The sequence below is a fragment of the Aotus nancymaae genome, unplaced genomic scaffold, assembly GCF_030222135.1.
Source record: "Aotus nancymaae isolate 86718 unplaced genomic scaffold, 86718_ANA_hifiasm-v0.15.2.pri h1tg000025l, whole genome shotgun sequence".
Classification (NCBI taxonomy): domain Eukaryota; kingdom Metazoa; phylum Chordata; class Mammalia; order Primates; family Aotidae; genus Aotus; species Aotus nancymaae.
The window spans coordinates 26,843,867-26,860,288 of NW_026988438.1; the positions used below are offsets into that span (position 1 = coordinate 26,843,867).

The window sequence follows — 16,422 nt, forward strand, 5'->3', positions numbered from 1 at the left end:
TTGGCTGACAGGTAAACCACAACTATTTGGATTCATTCTAACATAAAACACCAAGATTCACAACTTCTTTGTCCAGTCACAAAACAAGCAGAACACCAGCTACTTTTCTTAGCAAGTTGAAGGCCCCTCCTAGTGGCCAAGTGCTATCCAGCCCTTTAAGAAAACACCTTTTTTTCCAATTAACCATTCAAAATCAAGATCTTTTTGTCCTCAGGGTGATGGTACATCCACAGTGCGAAATGGAACACTGCAGCAATTACACCAATATTTCAAACTAGTTTTCAAAACTCCTCTGGGGCTTTTTGGCCCACACTAGTTAGATAAACTGCCCACATTGATCTAATTTGCTCAATAATTGCTCAATTCTCCAATTTATTGCCCAGATGTAGCCAAATTTCTCCCCGTGGACAGAGAAGATATAATGACAGCTTATAACTAAAACACATCAAATTGCACACATTATTGCAAGTAAGGCAGAGGCCATGAGAGAGGGTTCAGGCATTGAGGGTCCCAAGTCCCCATGTCAGAGGAGAAACAGCACAGTTGGGAATCTGTAACTTGGAGTGCCGTGGCACCATGTGACCGCAGAAATGATGAGGCATCTCTTTGCTTCCTATTACAGAGAACTGCAATCTGAGCTGGAGACACTGGAGGAGGAGGAGGAGGTCAGACATGCCTCCCATATACTTCATTCAGGGCAAGGCCAACTCTGTGCATAGTGGATTCTACTCTTTTAAAAGCTCTGCCACAGTGAGTGGCTCTGATCGTTGGTGACTGCTTCCTGTCACCACAGCTTCCTGCCACCAGAACTTGTGGGAATCTTTGAGGCTTAGGAACACTTTTCAAATAAGACATCTCCAGGAAAGTCATACACATTCCATATCAAGCAATTTATCATAAGCGCTACAGCAGCTGAAATGAATCCCTCTTCCTTTCTGAGCTCATCCACGATGACGTGCATCTCTCTATTCTCTGCTGAATTGGTAAAGACTAAATGTTTGGGGTGTGTGGGGGAAGCAGGAGTGAGAGAAGAGAAGCAGAGGGGAAAAGAAGGAAAATAAAAATCAGCATTCATTTGCTCATGAATTCAGCAAATTATTATGTATACTCGTTATGTGCCAAGCATGGAAGATACAAAGTCACCATTTTACCCAAATGGATGGAGTTAAATAAAACCATCAAAAACAAAAATATCTGATTACAAATCATTTTGGATGTTCGGAGAGTAAAGTATGGGGTGCTATAAAAGAGTTTCCCAACAGGAAGTGATCTGGTCTTGGGAATCAGAACAAGCTTCCCTAAAGAAGGAGTGTTTGGGCTTCACAATGCCAGACGAGTGAGCGGAAGCTCCCTAGTATAGCGGTGATGGGAAGGAGGAGAAATGGGAGGAAAAGGTAAAAACAGCCTAGGTAATGGCCATGAGATATGAGACCAGTGCTTCTCAAACTTTATTTGGCAAATGAACCCTCTGGGGATCGTGTTAATCAGCAGATTTCAATTCAGTGGGCCTGGAAGAGGGACAGAGATGCTGCATTTCTAATGAGCTCACAGGTGAGGCTCATGTTGCTGGTGGGAGTCTTCCCTTTGTGTAGCAAGGATGGAGAGGTTCTGTCAGAAGGCCAGAGTGGCCAGAGCAGAGAAGACAAGGATGAGGGACAGAGATGAGGCCAAAGAGGTTGATGGAGGCTGGACCCCGCCTGGCTGCTCAGTACATCTTCAGGGATCCAGTCTAAGAGACAGGGAAGCCATGAAGATCTCCATTTTCTTTGTTCTCTTCAAATAACCTTCCTTGGAGTTTCATTTTCCCTGGGAGACAGCACTTTGCAATATCTAAAGTGTAAGTGAGAGCAAAGGTGTTTATGGACTTCAGGGCTTCTAAGAGCCAATAAAGCGCAACTCCTTCATCACAGACAGCCCATTAACAACCCATGTTTATTGGTAAAAATCCTTTGAACTTAATATGCCTTTGTCAGCAAAAGTAATTGATCTTGGCCAGTTAATTTGGCTGGTTTTACAGACAGAGGACTTGCTGCTCTTTTAAGAGTATCCTACCACTCTGTGGGCTATACTTCCTCCTGCAAGCAAATTTCCAAGAACACTGAGCCCCTCAGGTTCTTAAAATACTTTGGTAAAAAGAACACAAACATCTCTCATTGGCACCTTGGTCTTTAGTCTTGCAACACTGAAGTCAGGTTTTACAGAAATGTCTGTACCAACTTCCACCATCCTGTTTCCTAAAATGTTGACTAAACAAAAGCACACAAAGCTATCTGCTGTACAGTGAAGCAGGTAGGAAGCCAAGGTGCACTTAAACTAACACTCAGTATACTTTATAAACTATTCTTTGCTTCGGCATTAGGAAAGAATCCTCTTTCCATTTTAAAATGAATATAGTGCTTATTCACACTGAACACATTCCATAAAGAATGCACTGTAGTATGACTCAGACCGCTATATGGAACAGCTAACGGGACTCAAGCTGTCACTCCCCTGATGAGTATCAGGACTCTGGAGAAGTGATTCTCTATAATGGGTAAACAAGGATGATGCAGTTTTACAAGTGATAAGAAAGCACCGCATTTTCTAAGTGAGTCATGATGATATTTACACCTAAAAATGTTAGGTCTGCTTCTGGAATGGATAAGAGCAAAAGGTTGTGAAATCCTCTCCAGATAATCCTCAAACATTATCATGTTCTCAACTGTCTGGAATGCCATAGAGATAGCCCAGCTGAAACCAGGATGTACAATCATGTGTGAGGCATTTGTTTCATTATCTTAGGAATCCATCACGATAAGACGAGTGTCTTTCTGGTGGTCTGCCTCTCTGTCACCACATCACAAAAACATCAGTAGACAGATTTTCACAAATTCAGAGAGTGTAACTAAGTGAGTTGGACCTCAAATATAAGCCACATGGGACATACAAGCCATTTGGGAGTGGGGACACCATGAAGAGTTTGGAGTTCATTCATTGGAGCTGGATGATATCCCTGAGGGATGCTTCACACACACAACTCCATAGGGCATGTCCCCAAGGCAAACAGTAAGCTAGTGATAAGGGGATATCTAACCAGAGTTACTCTCCCAGGCAAGAATAGGCTGGCCCACTTGGAAGGGCAGAAGTCACAGGACAGAAGAGGAAACATTACTCTTTCTTAGTGTACTACATCAAAAGGACAGCAATAGAAAAAAAGAAGGGTGCTAACATTGCTGAGTGCCTGCCAGTGGTGCTAAGCACAGAGGAAGAGGGAGGGAAAGACAGGAGGGAAGCTATAACAAGTGAAAGCCGTGGAGCCTCAGGAATACAACAGAGAAAACAGTTGCCTCTCCTTGGGAAAATCAGGGGCTCAGAGAGTTGCAGTGGTGTGATATCAGCCTTGGAAAGGCCAAGCATTCACCAGGTGAGCAAGAAGAAGAAAGGAGTTACAGACAGGTAGCAGCATGAGCAAAGGGGTGGAGGCAAAAGAGTAATGCTTGGGAAAAAGCTAGTGGTTTAGTATTTCAAATATGCATGTATGCACATGCATATGCACATATATGCAAACATATTCACAAATAAATGTATAGATGTTTATGTGTATATGAACACATATGGACACATATATATATATATGTTGTAGCTGACTCTGTTCCTGCCCTACCCACATCCTCTCATCCTTACCATTTGGGTGTGTGCACATGCCCACACTTCTAACTGCCAGTACAGTTAGTCCACGATGATACTTCGACTTAAGCAATATGCATTCAGTAGAATATGTACTTTGAGTACCCATACAGCTATTCTGTTTTTCACTTTAAGTATAGTTTTCAATAAGTTTAATGAGCTATTCAGTATTTCATTACAAAATAGGCTTCGTGTTAGATGATTTCGTCCAACTGTATGCTAATATAAATGTTCTGAGCATGCTGAAGGCAGACTAGGCTAAGCTACTATGCTTCAGTAAGTTAGGTGTGTTAAATGCATTTTTAACCTAAGATATCTTCAACTTATGATGCATTTATCAGAACATAACTCCACCGTAAGTTGAGAAATATCTGTTTTTGTGTTTCTGCCTCTTGCTGCTAAAGGGCACTTTGCCACTTGAGGGACAGGCTGGAAATGCTACCCAATCAAGACCCTCTGGGAGCAGCCCTCAACCAAAGCCTGGTTGGAGTCGGTGTGTGGGTATTTCAGTTCTCTCACTCCTTCAGTGAAAACGTTCTGAGGCATGAATTTTACACTGGCTTCCAGACTTTCCCCAGCAAGACTAAGCTCTGGTCACACACAACGGTAGCTCGTTTGGTGTCAACATCTATTTGTACTCTTATAACAAAATATCTGAGGGGGGTAACTTATAAAGAACAGGAATTTATTTCTCACAGTTCCGAATGCCAGGAAGTCCAAGATGAAGGTGCTGGTAGGTTTTGTCTGGCGAGGGCTGCTCTCTCTGCTTCCAAGATGGTATCTTGTTGCTGCCACCTCCGAAGAGGAGGAACACTGCGTCCTTACATGGCGGGAGTGACAGAAGGGCAAGAGAAATGAACTTCCTCCTTGAGCCCTTATATAAGGACACTTGGCCATTCATGAGAGCAGATAATCAGCCCATAAATGTCTCACCTCTTAATACCACCATAATGAGGATTAAGTTTCAACCCATGAATTTTGGGGACCATTCAGACCATAGCACTTGGTGACATTCCCTCAACTGGCTGCTTCTTCATCCTTGTCTCCCCTCCACACTCTTCTGCCAGAGTCTTCTGTGTCTCCCAAATAAACCACTTACATGTATATACTTGTCTCAAGGTCTGTTTCTGGGGCATCCAATCTTAGACATGCAAATGTGTATGTTTATATTTGTATTTATAGGCACTTTTTACATATTTATATATGTGTGTATAGATACATGCAATTATAGATATAGAGATATACATACAAATATATAGTCACATAAATGCTATATACATGCTTAAATAATGTTTATATTTCTCTCTATATACATCTTTCTATTTTTACCAAAGCACAACAGGTTATTATATGCAGTCCTCATTTGTACAAGGAGGCAGCCTAACATTCTTAACACCCCTCCGGTAGCCTCCTTAGTGGGGCATTGGGCCTTGCACAGGTCCTGTCTAAAGCACTTCTCCAGCTTTGCCCTCTCAGCAAGCCAGCGCTGCACACCTGCACGTACCTCACATGCCAAAGCTTCCAAGCTGGCTGCCATGGCAACACTGGGAAACTCCATGCCTCCTCGTTACAGAGCCAGACCATACATTTGGAATATTCCATTCCAAAGTGAAGATCTCCACAGTTACCACCCTCAAGAGAAGGCCATTTGCTGCCAAGACATTACTTTTTTTGTTTTTTTTAGTGTACTCCATCAAAAGACAGCAAAAATGAAAGAATATTAAAAACCAGATTATTTTACTAATAAGCTACCAAAAAGCAAGATTACATCTCAAATGTTTGTGTTCATAAAAGAAAAACTCCCCATACCCAAGCTGACACACAAATGTCCTATCTTCAAGCAAGAACTCCATTGTCTCTCCCATTTATTCCATTAATCTAAAGACTGGCATCAGAAACATAATCAAAGTCATTAGTTGCCCTTTGAGTGATGAGGGTGGCACTGCAGAAAACTAGAAAGAATATAGGAATACAGGAAATGAAAATATAAGGATATGAGAAAGGAATAGACTCTAGGTCTGGCAAGAACTCACTAGGGAGGAAAACTTGGTGTTTCATTCATCACACATTGTGTTTAAAAACATAGGAATCAGAATGCCTGCAGTACATTTAGGCTTGTGACCCCTGTACATATCAGCTCTAAGCTCATTTCCAGTTCCAGCACTGGATAACTCTGGCTGGCTGTCACTGGTACAGCTGCAGGAACTTTCCATCCTCCTTACCACCTTCTAAATTTCCTCTCCAAGGAGGCTCAGCTGCCTGACCTTGGCACACCTTTACTGGGAAAGGCAATTCATTCAGGTACACATTTACAATTTCCTATTGAAATATGCCTTGATTTTCCTCAATCTACTCCCAAAAGCATGAGATTAATTTAAAAAACTATCAGGAAACTTTATAGCTTCCAGTATGGAAGAAATAAATCGAGAAATGGGTAATATTTAATGGCAAATAGAAATCATCTACATAAAAAATTAAAGCTATTTAGGCCAGGCTCACACCTGTAATCCCAGCACTTTGGGAGGCCGAGGCAGGTGGATCCCTTGAGGTCAGGAGTTCAAGACCAGCCTGGTCAATATGGTGAAACACCATCTCTACTAAAAATACAAAAATTAGCCAGGCATGGTGGTTCAAGCCTGTAATCCCACCTACTCAGGAGGCTGAGGCAAGAGAATTGCTTGAACCTGGGAGGCAGAGGTTGTAGTGAGCTGAGATTATGCCACTGCACTCAAGCCTGGGAGACAGAGCGAGACTCCATCTTAAAAATATTTTTTTAAAATACAGCTATTTAGTCATAATTAGCAGGAGAGGAACAACATGGAGGTTAAATTGGAATATGCAAGTTCATGCTCATTCTCATTAGTACATTACTTTTGTGTTTTTTATATATTATCATATACACGATGTATATTACATATGTTTTATATCTAGATATATAGAGATATACATATATACTCTCTTCCTCCCTCCCTTCCTTTTTTTTCCTCCTTCTCCCCCATACAAAAACCATCACAATTGGTCATATTTCCTCTAATCTGTATTCTCTAGCTTGGGTGTATTTGTGCTGCAGGAAGGAGGAAAGATTTTTGAAAAAACATGTAGAGAAATGACAAATGCTGTGATTTATGCTGATCCACATATGATTCTGCTTTGGTGAAATTAGGATGCTATAGTTCCCCATGTATTTTCCTTTTAATATTCTGAGAGGCATACTGAGTCCCAAGTGACTTGGAAAATGTATGTTCTTTATTATAACATATTAAAAGCTTAAAACATAGATGGTTGTACTAACTCCCTACTGTAAACAACTTGCAGCAGCTGGTTAAGACTAGATTCCCCATCACTACCACCACCACTGATTTCATCCTAAATTTAACATATATTAATTAAAAAGATCCCCTTAAAGTTGTAGCATGTGCCAAGTTCTTTGTTATATCTAAGCATGCGGAGAGATCATTAGTATATGGATTAGAATTCAGCAATGCTTAGAAAGACAAGCCTGTGACTTTGTCTCACTGATTCCGCTTCTGCCCTGAACCCCCAATTTCAAGAGATTTCCTCCTTACCCACTCTGCAACCTGTAAATGATCAGTCCTCAGACCAGGTTCTCTCCCCTCAGGATGCACGGAAGCAAGCTGTGTTTGTCCCCATTGCTTCTTGTTTGGCTGCGCTAAAGAACCAAGCAGCTGCCTCAGCAAGAAGCTCCTCAGCCCCTGAGGAACAGAAAATCCATGCTTTCCCCCAAAAAAGAGGCACATGGAGGAAAATCAGCCTCTCTTCCTCATGCTTCAGAGCAGAGGTTCTCAACTGGGAGCAAGTTTGCCCTCCACGGGGCATTGGGTGGTCTGCAGACATCGTGGGTGGTATAGCTGGAGGGTTTTACTGGCATCCAGTGGGTGGAGCCAGGCGACCTTGCTAAACATACTCCAATGCACAGGACAGGCTCATGAGGAAGAATTCCCCAGCCCAGAATGTCAGTAGCACCAAGCCAGGTGGATGAGCTTTTCCCTGGGTTCCACATCAGGAGAAACTGACTTTTTCCCAGAGAGGAGACGAGGGAGAGGCTGTAGAGACTGGGGGTGCTCTTGGTGAGTGCAAGCAGCGCTTAGCCCAAAGGACACCCTGGGAACATCTGTAGCAGGACTTACAGTGCAGGAACACTTGGTACATTTGCTTCCTTCTGGCTGAAATTCCTCCCCTTCTTGATACTGAACACCCTCAAACACACACCCTGGAAAACAGAGAAGAGTTTAGAATTAGGGCAGCAGCCGTCGTTGTTCAGCCTGACACGATCCTTCTATCCACAGCTCATCCATCACCCCCCTACACGCAGCCAAGTGTCCTCTTCAACCAGTAGACAAGACTGCTAAATCATGAAAAGAAATACAGAGGCAAAAGATGGGCATGGGACCCAAAACCCCAAAGATGCTGGAAAACAAGTAAGACAGTGGAACCCAGGTTAGCCCAAGGGGGAGCAGTGCACCATAGAGAGCCCTGCAGTGGGTCCAGGAGCTGCATGGTGACCATGCTGCACACTGTCAGAAGGACCAAACCCAGAGGGGCCAGAGAAGGCAGATGGAAGGCCAAGGGAGAGAAGTCAACCATCAGCTCAGAGCAGATGACACCAGGGGCCCCACTCAATTAGAATGGCACAGCCTCTACCTGGTCCGACCTACCCCAATCTCACTCCATATCCCCAGCAACCCTACAAAGAGGGGACTTGCATCATTCTTTTCACAGATAAGGAAAACATGGCTCAGTAAGGGGAAAGTAAGTCACCCAGATGGCAGGTGGCAGAGCTGGAATTCAAAATCAGTTCTGACTCATCTGCTGCACTGTTCAGAGGGCCAGCTACCAAGGCAAGAAGGGGCATAGGGAGGACACAGGTATCACACGGGTTTGCAGCCCTGCCCTCTCTGTTAAAGGGACTGTGGCCCCCTCCAAGTTTGAGCTAATTATAGGACCAAAACCCAGGAGCTGTTCCCTATTCAGAAAGACGCCCAGGACACTGCCAAATTCCAAAGAGGGGTCATAAATGGTATGACACACAAGCCAGACAGGAACCCCATGTCACACAGGCCAGACAGGAACCCCATGTCACACAGGCCATGGGACAATGATGAGCTAACAGCAAAGCGACTTTCCTAAGGACTGACCTCACAAGTTACTAGGCCAGGACAGCTGAGGTCACTTTCTCCATGGAAGACAGTGCTCGGAGCAGAGCTAGCAGTGGTCAAAACTTTGCCAAAGCAGGGTCTCGTGAAAGACTGTTCCACGCCCCTGAGAATGAATGTTCAAGGCCTGCTAGCTAAAGCCATCTGCAGAACTCACCAAACTCTTGGAGCAGCTGGTTCCTGACAAAGAATAATGGGCATTACACCCACCTGATCTGGCCACTGACCTTATTCATCTAAAGCTAGATACATAGCCCTTTGTTAAATGGAAGACAGGCAGACAAGCACTACTGAGCCTGAAGTTGCATCACCAAGTGAAACTGTAGTTTAAAAAATGCCCCAGGCATAAGATCTCTATACTATTGGCAAGCAGAGTTAGCAATCAACCATCTCCTTGCTATTCTTCATGATGCCACAAGGCTTGGTAAGTGTAGGGCCCTCCTGGTGGCTGTATCTCACTACTGTTACTATGGCAGATGCCTGGTCGTCTCTCTTTGAGGTGCACTTCCAACAAGGCAGGCTTAATTCTTTCATACATGTTTTCACCATGAATTTTGTCATACAGATTGCCAGATTAACTACAACAATCTACCCTTGACAACTTAAAGGAATTTTAAATGAAAATTCTATGCAAATTGTTTCCATCACAACCCCACCATTCCTGAGCAAAGAACCCAGTGAAAAGGAAGGAGCAGCCCGCTAAGAATGCCCTAAAATCTGCTTCGGGAAGAAACTGACCATAGACTACGTGTTTGTCATTACACAGAATACCATTCCCTGATCAATGCCAGTCTTTCTGAATGACCAAGGAGAATACCCAAGGCTTCTCTTGACTCTCTATATCTAGATTTGCCTGAAGCCTCCCTCACAAGACAAAGGATAATGCCTTGTGGATACAGTTCCTTCTGGATCTTCCAATTTGCAATCCAAAGGTTGGCCTTTGGAATTAAGGAGAGGGAATGAAATTGATTCATGACCCCATAACTGAGGACACAGAGCCTGCCCAGGTGTCAGGGGACTGGTGGGTAGCAGTGGCATGCCAATTCTTAAAGATTTGCCTACCAGGGCACCTGCACCTAAACTTCTCAATTCTCATGGTGTGTGTGGGCATGGGAGGTAGTGCCCTTTGGTGGCCAGAAAAGAGTGGGGGGCCAGACCCTCACCCCACCTTTGACCCTTACTCACTCATGGACCTCAGGCAGGCACTTATTCTCAGTGGGCCTAATTTATTCTTGTGTAAACAGTGGATGGTTGTAAGGACATCACTGCAATGTGAGCAGTCATGGAATTCAGCCCTTTACTTCCTAGAAACTCAACCAAAAAGAGAGTGGAAGAAGCAACTGCTCAAATGTGATCACTTCAGCTGCTGAAATACATCACTCTGCTTTTGGTGTACCCACAAACAGTTTCAAAGGCAGTCTGAAAATATGGCTATCTCTTAAGTGAGGAGAATGTTCTATAGGGTAAGAAGTCTTGAGCTTTAAGTGTTCATTGCATTATTGTTGGTCCATTACGGGTCCCATGGTTATGAGTAGGGGGTGGCTGTGAGTTGATTCTGTCTCAGTAAAGCAACAGTCTACTCAACACAACTGAATTCATATTTAAGAGCTAAAATATTTTTTTTTCTTTTCTTTTTTTTGATAGGCAGTCTCGCTCTTGTCGCCAGGCTGGAAGGCAGTGGCTCCATCTTGGCTCACTGCAACCTCCACCTTCCAGGTTCAGGCAATTCTTCTGCCTCAGCCTCCCCAGTAGCTGGGATTACAGGCATGCACCACCACACCCAGCTAATTTTTGTATTTTTAGTAGAGACAGGGTTTCACCATGTTGGCCAGGATGGTCTTGATCTCCTGATCTTGTGATCCACCTGCCTCGGCCTCCCAAAGTGCTGAGATTACAAGCATGAGGCACTGTGCCCAGCCAGTATTTTTTAAAACTATATGGTATATAAACTATGCTCTGTTATCAATGTCAGGGTTAGCCATGTACAGAAATTATCTGGGAGATCTGGGACTCCAGAGTTCCTCAGAGATTCTGATGGAATTGGTCTGGGATGCAGTATGAGCATCAAGATTGATTTTTTTTTTTTTTTTTAAGGATTTCCAGGTGATTCTAGACTGCAGCCTGGACAATTACTCATCTCATTTAATAAAGATCCTGTAGATATTTAAGGATATGGTTAGGCAATACAAACCTTTCAGCACATTCAGAGGGCAAAGTACTCAAGCAAACTCTGCTTGATAGATAGAAAACAACTGGATGATGGAAAAAAATGATTTTACTTTCAACCAGTTTTTGGCTTTCATGTAAGCTCATGAAGGATACAAGCTTTACAGAAATCCCAGTGTGAAAAAGAAGCTGAATAAAGATGGCCTGGGGAGCTGAGGAGGGTTAGCCATAAGTGGAAACTGGCTGTCCTTGTCATTCAAGGGTGAGAAAAGGCTGAACTCTGAAAGGGACCATGCCTGTGAGACTGTGTGGAGGAAAAGTGGCAGGTGCCTGAGAATGAAGCAGAAGCTCATCTCTGCAGAACGTCCGGTGGTGCCTTAGTCACTTCACAGGGAGTTTCCAAGAACAGAAGGCCCTTTGGAGATTAACCTCAAAAGCAGAGCAGTAGTTGTTATCACCACCCTTGAGGAAAAGCACTCAGAGAAAAAAAAAAAAAAACCAAAACGCAGAACACCTGTCAGGGACTATTGGCCAGTGGCTAAAGAGATCAGAAGAAATCTCTCACCTCAAAATCCCCAGGCTTGTATGTAAGGGCAGGAAAAGATGCAGGAGGCCTTTGTAATCCTGTTCAGAAAAGTAAAAGGAAACGTTCCAGCCACTGCAAAAGAAAGATCCTTTTGCTGTCAGCTAGGAAGCAGGGCCCTCTATAAAAGGCAGAGGGTCCACCTTGTTGAACCACATGGAAAACCGAGACCAGGAAAACCCTAAGCTAAATTCACTTTGGGACACAGCTCTCAGTTTTCAGAAAACATCTGGTTGCCTCATCACCACGGCGAGCTCTGGCCAGGGTTTTGCAATATGAAGCAGTAAAAAGACATTTCTGGAAGCCAGAGAAAGCCACAGCCTTTTCTTCCAAAATAAGCATTACCTGTGGCCCTGTGGAGTGGAAAGCAGGCCTCGGAGCCTGGAGAACCCCCATGCCAGGACCTCCAGCACATCGCATTCATGCTGGGCACGCCAAGGAAGCCAAGCAGATATTTCTATGCAAAGGAGCTCGCTCTCTAATCCCATTATGTACACAGATGTAAAGTGAGGAAAATTTCTAACAAGAGGGGTTGGGAGATTCAGGCATTCCCGAGAGAACACACACGGATTTCCAGCCTTGCCTTCCTGAGAACGTTACCTGGACATGTGGGGCAGCACATTCCCAGATGCTCCAAAGGGTTTTGACAATGTACAACACAGTGTACCTCAGACTCTGTGACAACGCCCTCCTGAAACACAGAACACCACAAGCAATGTTAGCCCGGAATTCCCACGGAGTTACTACTTTTGGAAAGTGACCTAAGCAGCAGAAGTGTCCAAGCACAAAAACCGCAAGGCTCGGTGGGTGTCAGGGCCAGAGGTACTAACGAGGTGAGAGGGGTGAGATCCCGGCTCACCCCAGTCGATGCTCTATAACTCACAGTGCAAATCTGTCACCTCTTCTTTTCCCTGTCCTTGCTTTTCTCTTTGGCCCTAATTTCTTTCCTTCTTTTAAATCCAGTTTTTAAGACCTTCTTGCTGTCAGTAAGCACCCGGCAGAGTCTAGCTGCTCATTCACAACTGTTTTAGGTTTTCCACACTTTCTATATTTTCTGTCATTGTTATTCACGTCGAGCCATTAATGGTGAGGCACAGAGTATAAGCATCATAACCCAGACTAGCACCTGGAGATCCTAAATCCTTACCAACTTCTAGAAATAACTTTAGACCAGCTCTGCAATCTTAGAAATGTCACTCTGCCTCACACGGATCCTGGGTCTCAGTTTTCCTCAAACATCATAGGAAGAGATTAGACAAAACTATTTTTAAGTTAATATTATATACATCAAAATAGAGAATTTAGGGCTTAGTAATAAAATCACGTGAGTCATCTTCAAACTGATATTGGGATTCTCATATCACCTTAATGTCAATTGAAATAGTTTTAAAATTAATTTTCAGAGTTGGCCTTTGAATGGCTTTCTCCAGATTCTCTACCCATTTTATAAATGGATTTTTGTGGGTCTGTTTGTTTGGTTTTTGTTGTTTTGTGTTTGTTCTTGTTTGTTTTATTTTGTTTTGTTGTTGTTTGTGTTTCTGGGCCCTGCTGAGCGGCTACTGACCAGAGATGCTAGGCAATCGGAGTTACAGGATTAACAATGGATAATGGCTTAATGTGTTATTCAGTCAACAAAATAGTGGCACAGGATGAAAAAAAATGTAACAAATTGACAACTAGATCATTTTCTTCATCGTGTCTGTGACCACATCATCTCAACCCAACAAGGAGGGCTACATTCTAAATGTCTTCATTTCATGTCAGGCCTGAGGTTTCCACTTGCTGGAGAATTTACTATAGCCTACATCACATGGGAAAGAAAGAAACAACTAAAATATCAGCAATACACAACACCTCAAAAAGATCCATGCTTTAGTTAACGTAACTGAAGCAATGCAAAAAGCTATGTATGGACCCAAATCAATTTTCCTTCAGTATCTGCAATCCAGATGGAGGATTCAGGTTAGTTCCCAGCATGAATTTCCTGTCTGTGATCTTCAAACTTTCCTCTTCCCATAATAAATTAAAGGCAGGAAAATAAACGTAAATGTCTCATCATCAGAGTTCCCTTGTTAGGAAGATAGAAGAAAGAAGGTAGAATTCAATTCAAATGGAACTAGGCCAGATCATTAGACTTCCTGTCATCTGTCTGGGACCTTGTTGTACCTGGTCCTTGCAGGCACTCTACCAGAAGCATTTTTAATGACAATGAAGATAGTACTATTTTAATGAAGATGAAGATAGCTGAAGATAGTACTATTTCTGTTTTATAGATGGTTAAGGTGAGGTACAGTGAGGTTAAGTAGCAAGTTACGTGAGTGGCAGAATCCAGATTTCACCTACTGCCCTACACTGTATCCTCTGTTACTGATTTTATGCCCTGAGAAAAGAAGAGCATTTGAAGAGAGGTTACCATTGTGTCATTCTACAGAGAAGCAAGAAGACTTCCCTGACAGGTGCCAGTAAGTGGTAATTTCCTACATTCCATGACAAGGTCTCATACCTAAAGAAGGAAGCAAGTAAGGAGAGGGAAAGTCCCTAGCAGCCTTTGGCAGGTCCCTTCATCACAGGTTGCTTTTCTGTGTGTTGAATAAAATACTATCCTAGCTAGCAGGACACAGGCAAAAATTTAGAAAAGGAGGAGAAATGAAAGGCAAAGTTCCTCTTGGTAGCATCCACTTTCTGTGCCCCATTTTACAGGTCAGCATATGCTGACTCCCAAGGCTGCTGGACTTTAAGATCTCTTCCAAAAATAATCTGAAATTCCCATGTCACTCTTTCTGGGCCCTGCTGAGCAGCTACTGACCAGAGATGCTAGGCAATCGGAGTTTCAGGATAAACAATGAATAATGGCTTAATGTGTTACTCAGTCAACAAAATAGTCCCTCCCATATAATAGCTAATAGCTTCCACTTGGCCAAGCACAGTGGCTCATGCCTGTAATCCCAGCAGTTTGGGAGACTGAGCCCGCAAATCATGAGGTTGAGAGTTCGATACCTGCCTGGCCAACATGGAGAAACCCCATCTCTACTAAAAATACAAAATTAGCCAGGCATGGTGGCACATGCCTATAATCCCAGCTACTCGGGAGGCTGAGGCAAGAGAATCGCCTGAACCAGGTAGGTGGAGGTTACAGCCGAGATCGCACCATTACACTCCAGTCTGGGCAACAAGAGCAAAAACTCCATCTCAAAAACAAAAAAAGGCTTCCACTTAATTTAAACAAAGTCTTCACCCCAAAGGCAGCGAAATTCACCCCTGCTCTATGTAACTTGAGGTTCTTCAAAACCTCTGTTATGTAGAAATACTATTCTAGACTCCAGAGGATATGTGATTGTCTTGTTTAACACTCACCATGGCTTTAGCTTTCTGAGTGCGCTACCAAAAAGTGGAAATTTTGCTAGTCAAGAAGCAGGGCATGAGTGGAGTGGTATAAATTTTGGAACAAATGTGGGCTTTTGGTGCTATGGAAACTTATTGCTGTCATCTCTTTGCAGTATGACACCGATTGAACCGACATCCTGGAGTAAAAACTCAGCAAATATTTGTTGATTTAATAATGTATTATTTATATTTGTTTACTTACTGCTTATTTTCACAAATAACAGATTTCCTAAATAAATAAGTTGAATATTTAACTGAATAAATAGCTGAAGGTCTTATGAATGAGCATACCTATCGTGGCATGTCATAGGAACATAACTACATAAAATTTAGATTTCAGTAAACTAAATGTCACTATGCTTAAGATCAGAGCTCAGGCCTGTTTTCCTGGCACATAAGGAGGCAAGGCTAGGCGTTCAAGGCCAGCCTGGACAACATAGGAAACCTCTCATCCATATAACAAAACAAAACAAATTTGGCTGGGCACAGTGGCTCACACCTGTAATCCCAGCACTTTGGGAGGCTGAGGCAGGCAGATCACCTGAGATCAGATGTTCAAGACCAGCCTGACCAGCATGGAGAAATGCCCAACTCTATTAAAAATACAAAATTAGTCAGGCATGGTGGCGCATGCCTGTAATCCCAGCTACTCGGGAGGCTGAGGCAGGTGAATCACTTGAACCCATGAAGAGGAGGTTGTGGTAAACTGTCTTCACTAGATAACACCTTCCAACTCTTACTACCAGTTCTAAGAGATCATGCCATTGCACTCCCACGTGGGCAACAAGAGTTAAACTCTGTCTCAAAAAAAAAAAGATAAGAGCAAAGAGAAATATCCATTATTACACTAACATTTCAATCTCCTTTAAATGCAAAAACATATCCTTGGACAACAAAATGGGGTCAGGGATAAAATAATTTAATAGCACCTTCTCTACAAAGAAGAATTTTTAAGTTTTGTCAAAATTATATGGGCATAATTTTTAACAGAGTATTTATGCAGAGTTTTTGTTCTATTAAAGTGGGAGTTTGAAAATTTAAGTTTCTCATTTCTGCTTTAGTTTTTCTTGCTGTGTTTAACACCTGACAGGACTAGAGCCATGTGGAATCACTGCTCTGAAACAGAGTTCAGTAAGGATCAGCCACAATGGACTCCCTAGTTGCTGAATTGGTAGTTTTTTAATTTGTCGGGTTGAAATCATCGAGTTACAGTGTACTAATTGCTTCAATGTAATAGTTTACAGATTGGATCCATTTCAAAATCCTTCTAAATCAAAGAAGGGAAACATACATCCATTAACAATACCCTCTTTCTGCTAAGAGGAATTCATGTTTTGCTCACAGATGACTTCACAGGAAGACATGAATTTTCCCCAAGGATGTGTGCATCTTCCTGGAGTTTTTCCAGGCACCGTTTAACAATGGTTCACAATTCTGCTGTGTGTTTCT

The 16,422-nt window shown here is 42.9% G+C and overlaps 1 protein-coding gene across 1 annotated transcript in view; it reads right to left on the bottom strand.

Moving 5' to 3' along the window:
• The window catches only part of BMPER (BMP binding endothelial regulator), a 236,716-nt gene that overhangs the window by 165,202 nt on the left and 55,092 nt on the right, over nucleotides 1–16,422 (bottom strand). Inside the window, exons 5-6 of the mRNA XM_012461299.3 lie at nucleotides 12,190–12,280; nucleotides 7,815–7,897 (exon numbers count right to left, since the gene is read on the bottom strand). Of these exons, the coding sequence (XP_012316722.1) occupies nucleotides 7,815–7,897; nucleotides 12,190–12,280 (174 nt within the window). The remainder of the gene's footprint in view (nucleotides 1–7,814; nucleotides 7,898–12,189; nucleotides 12,281–16,422) is intronic.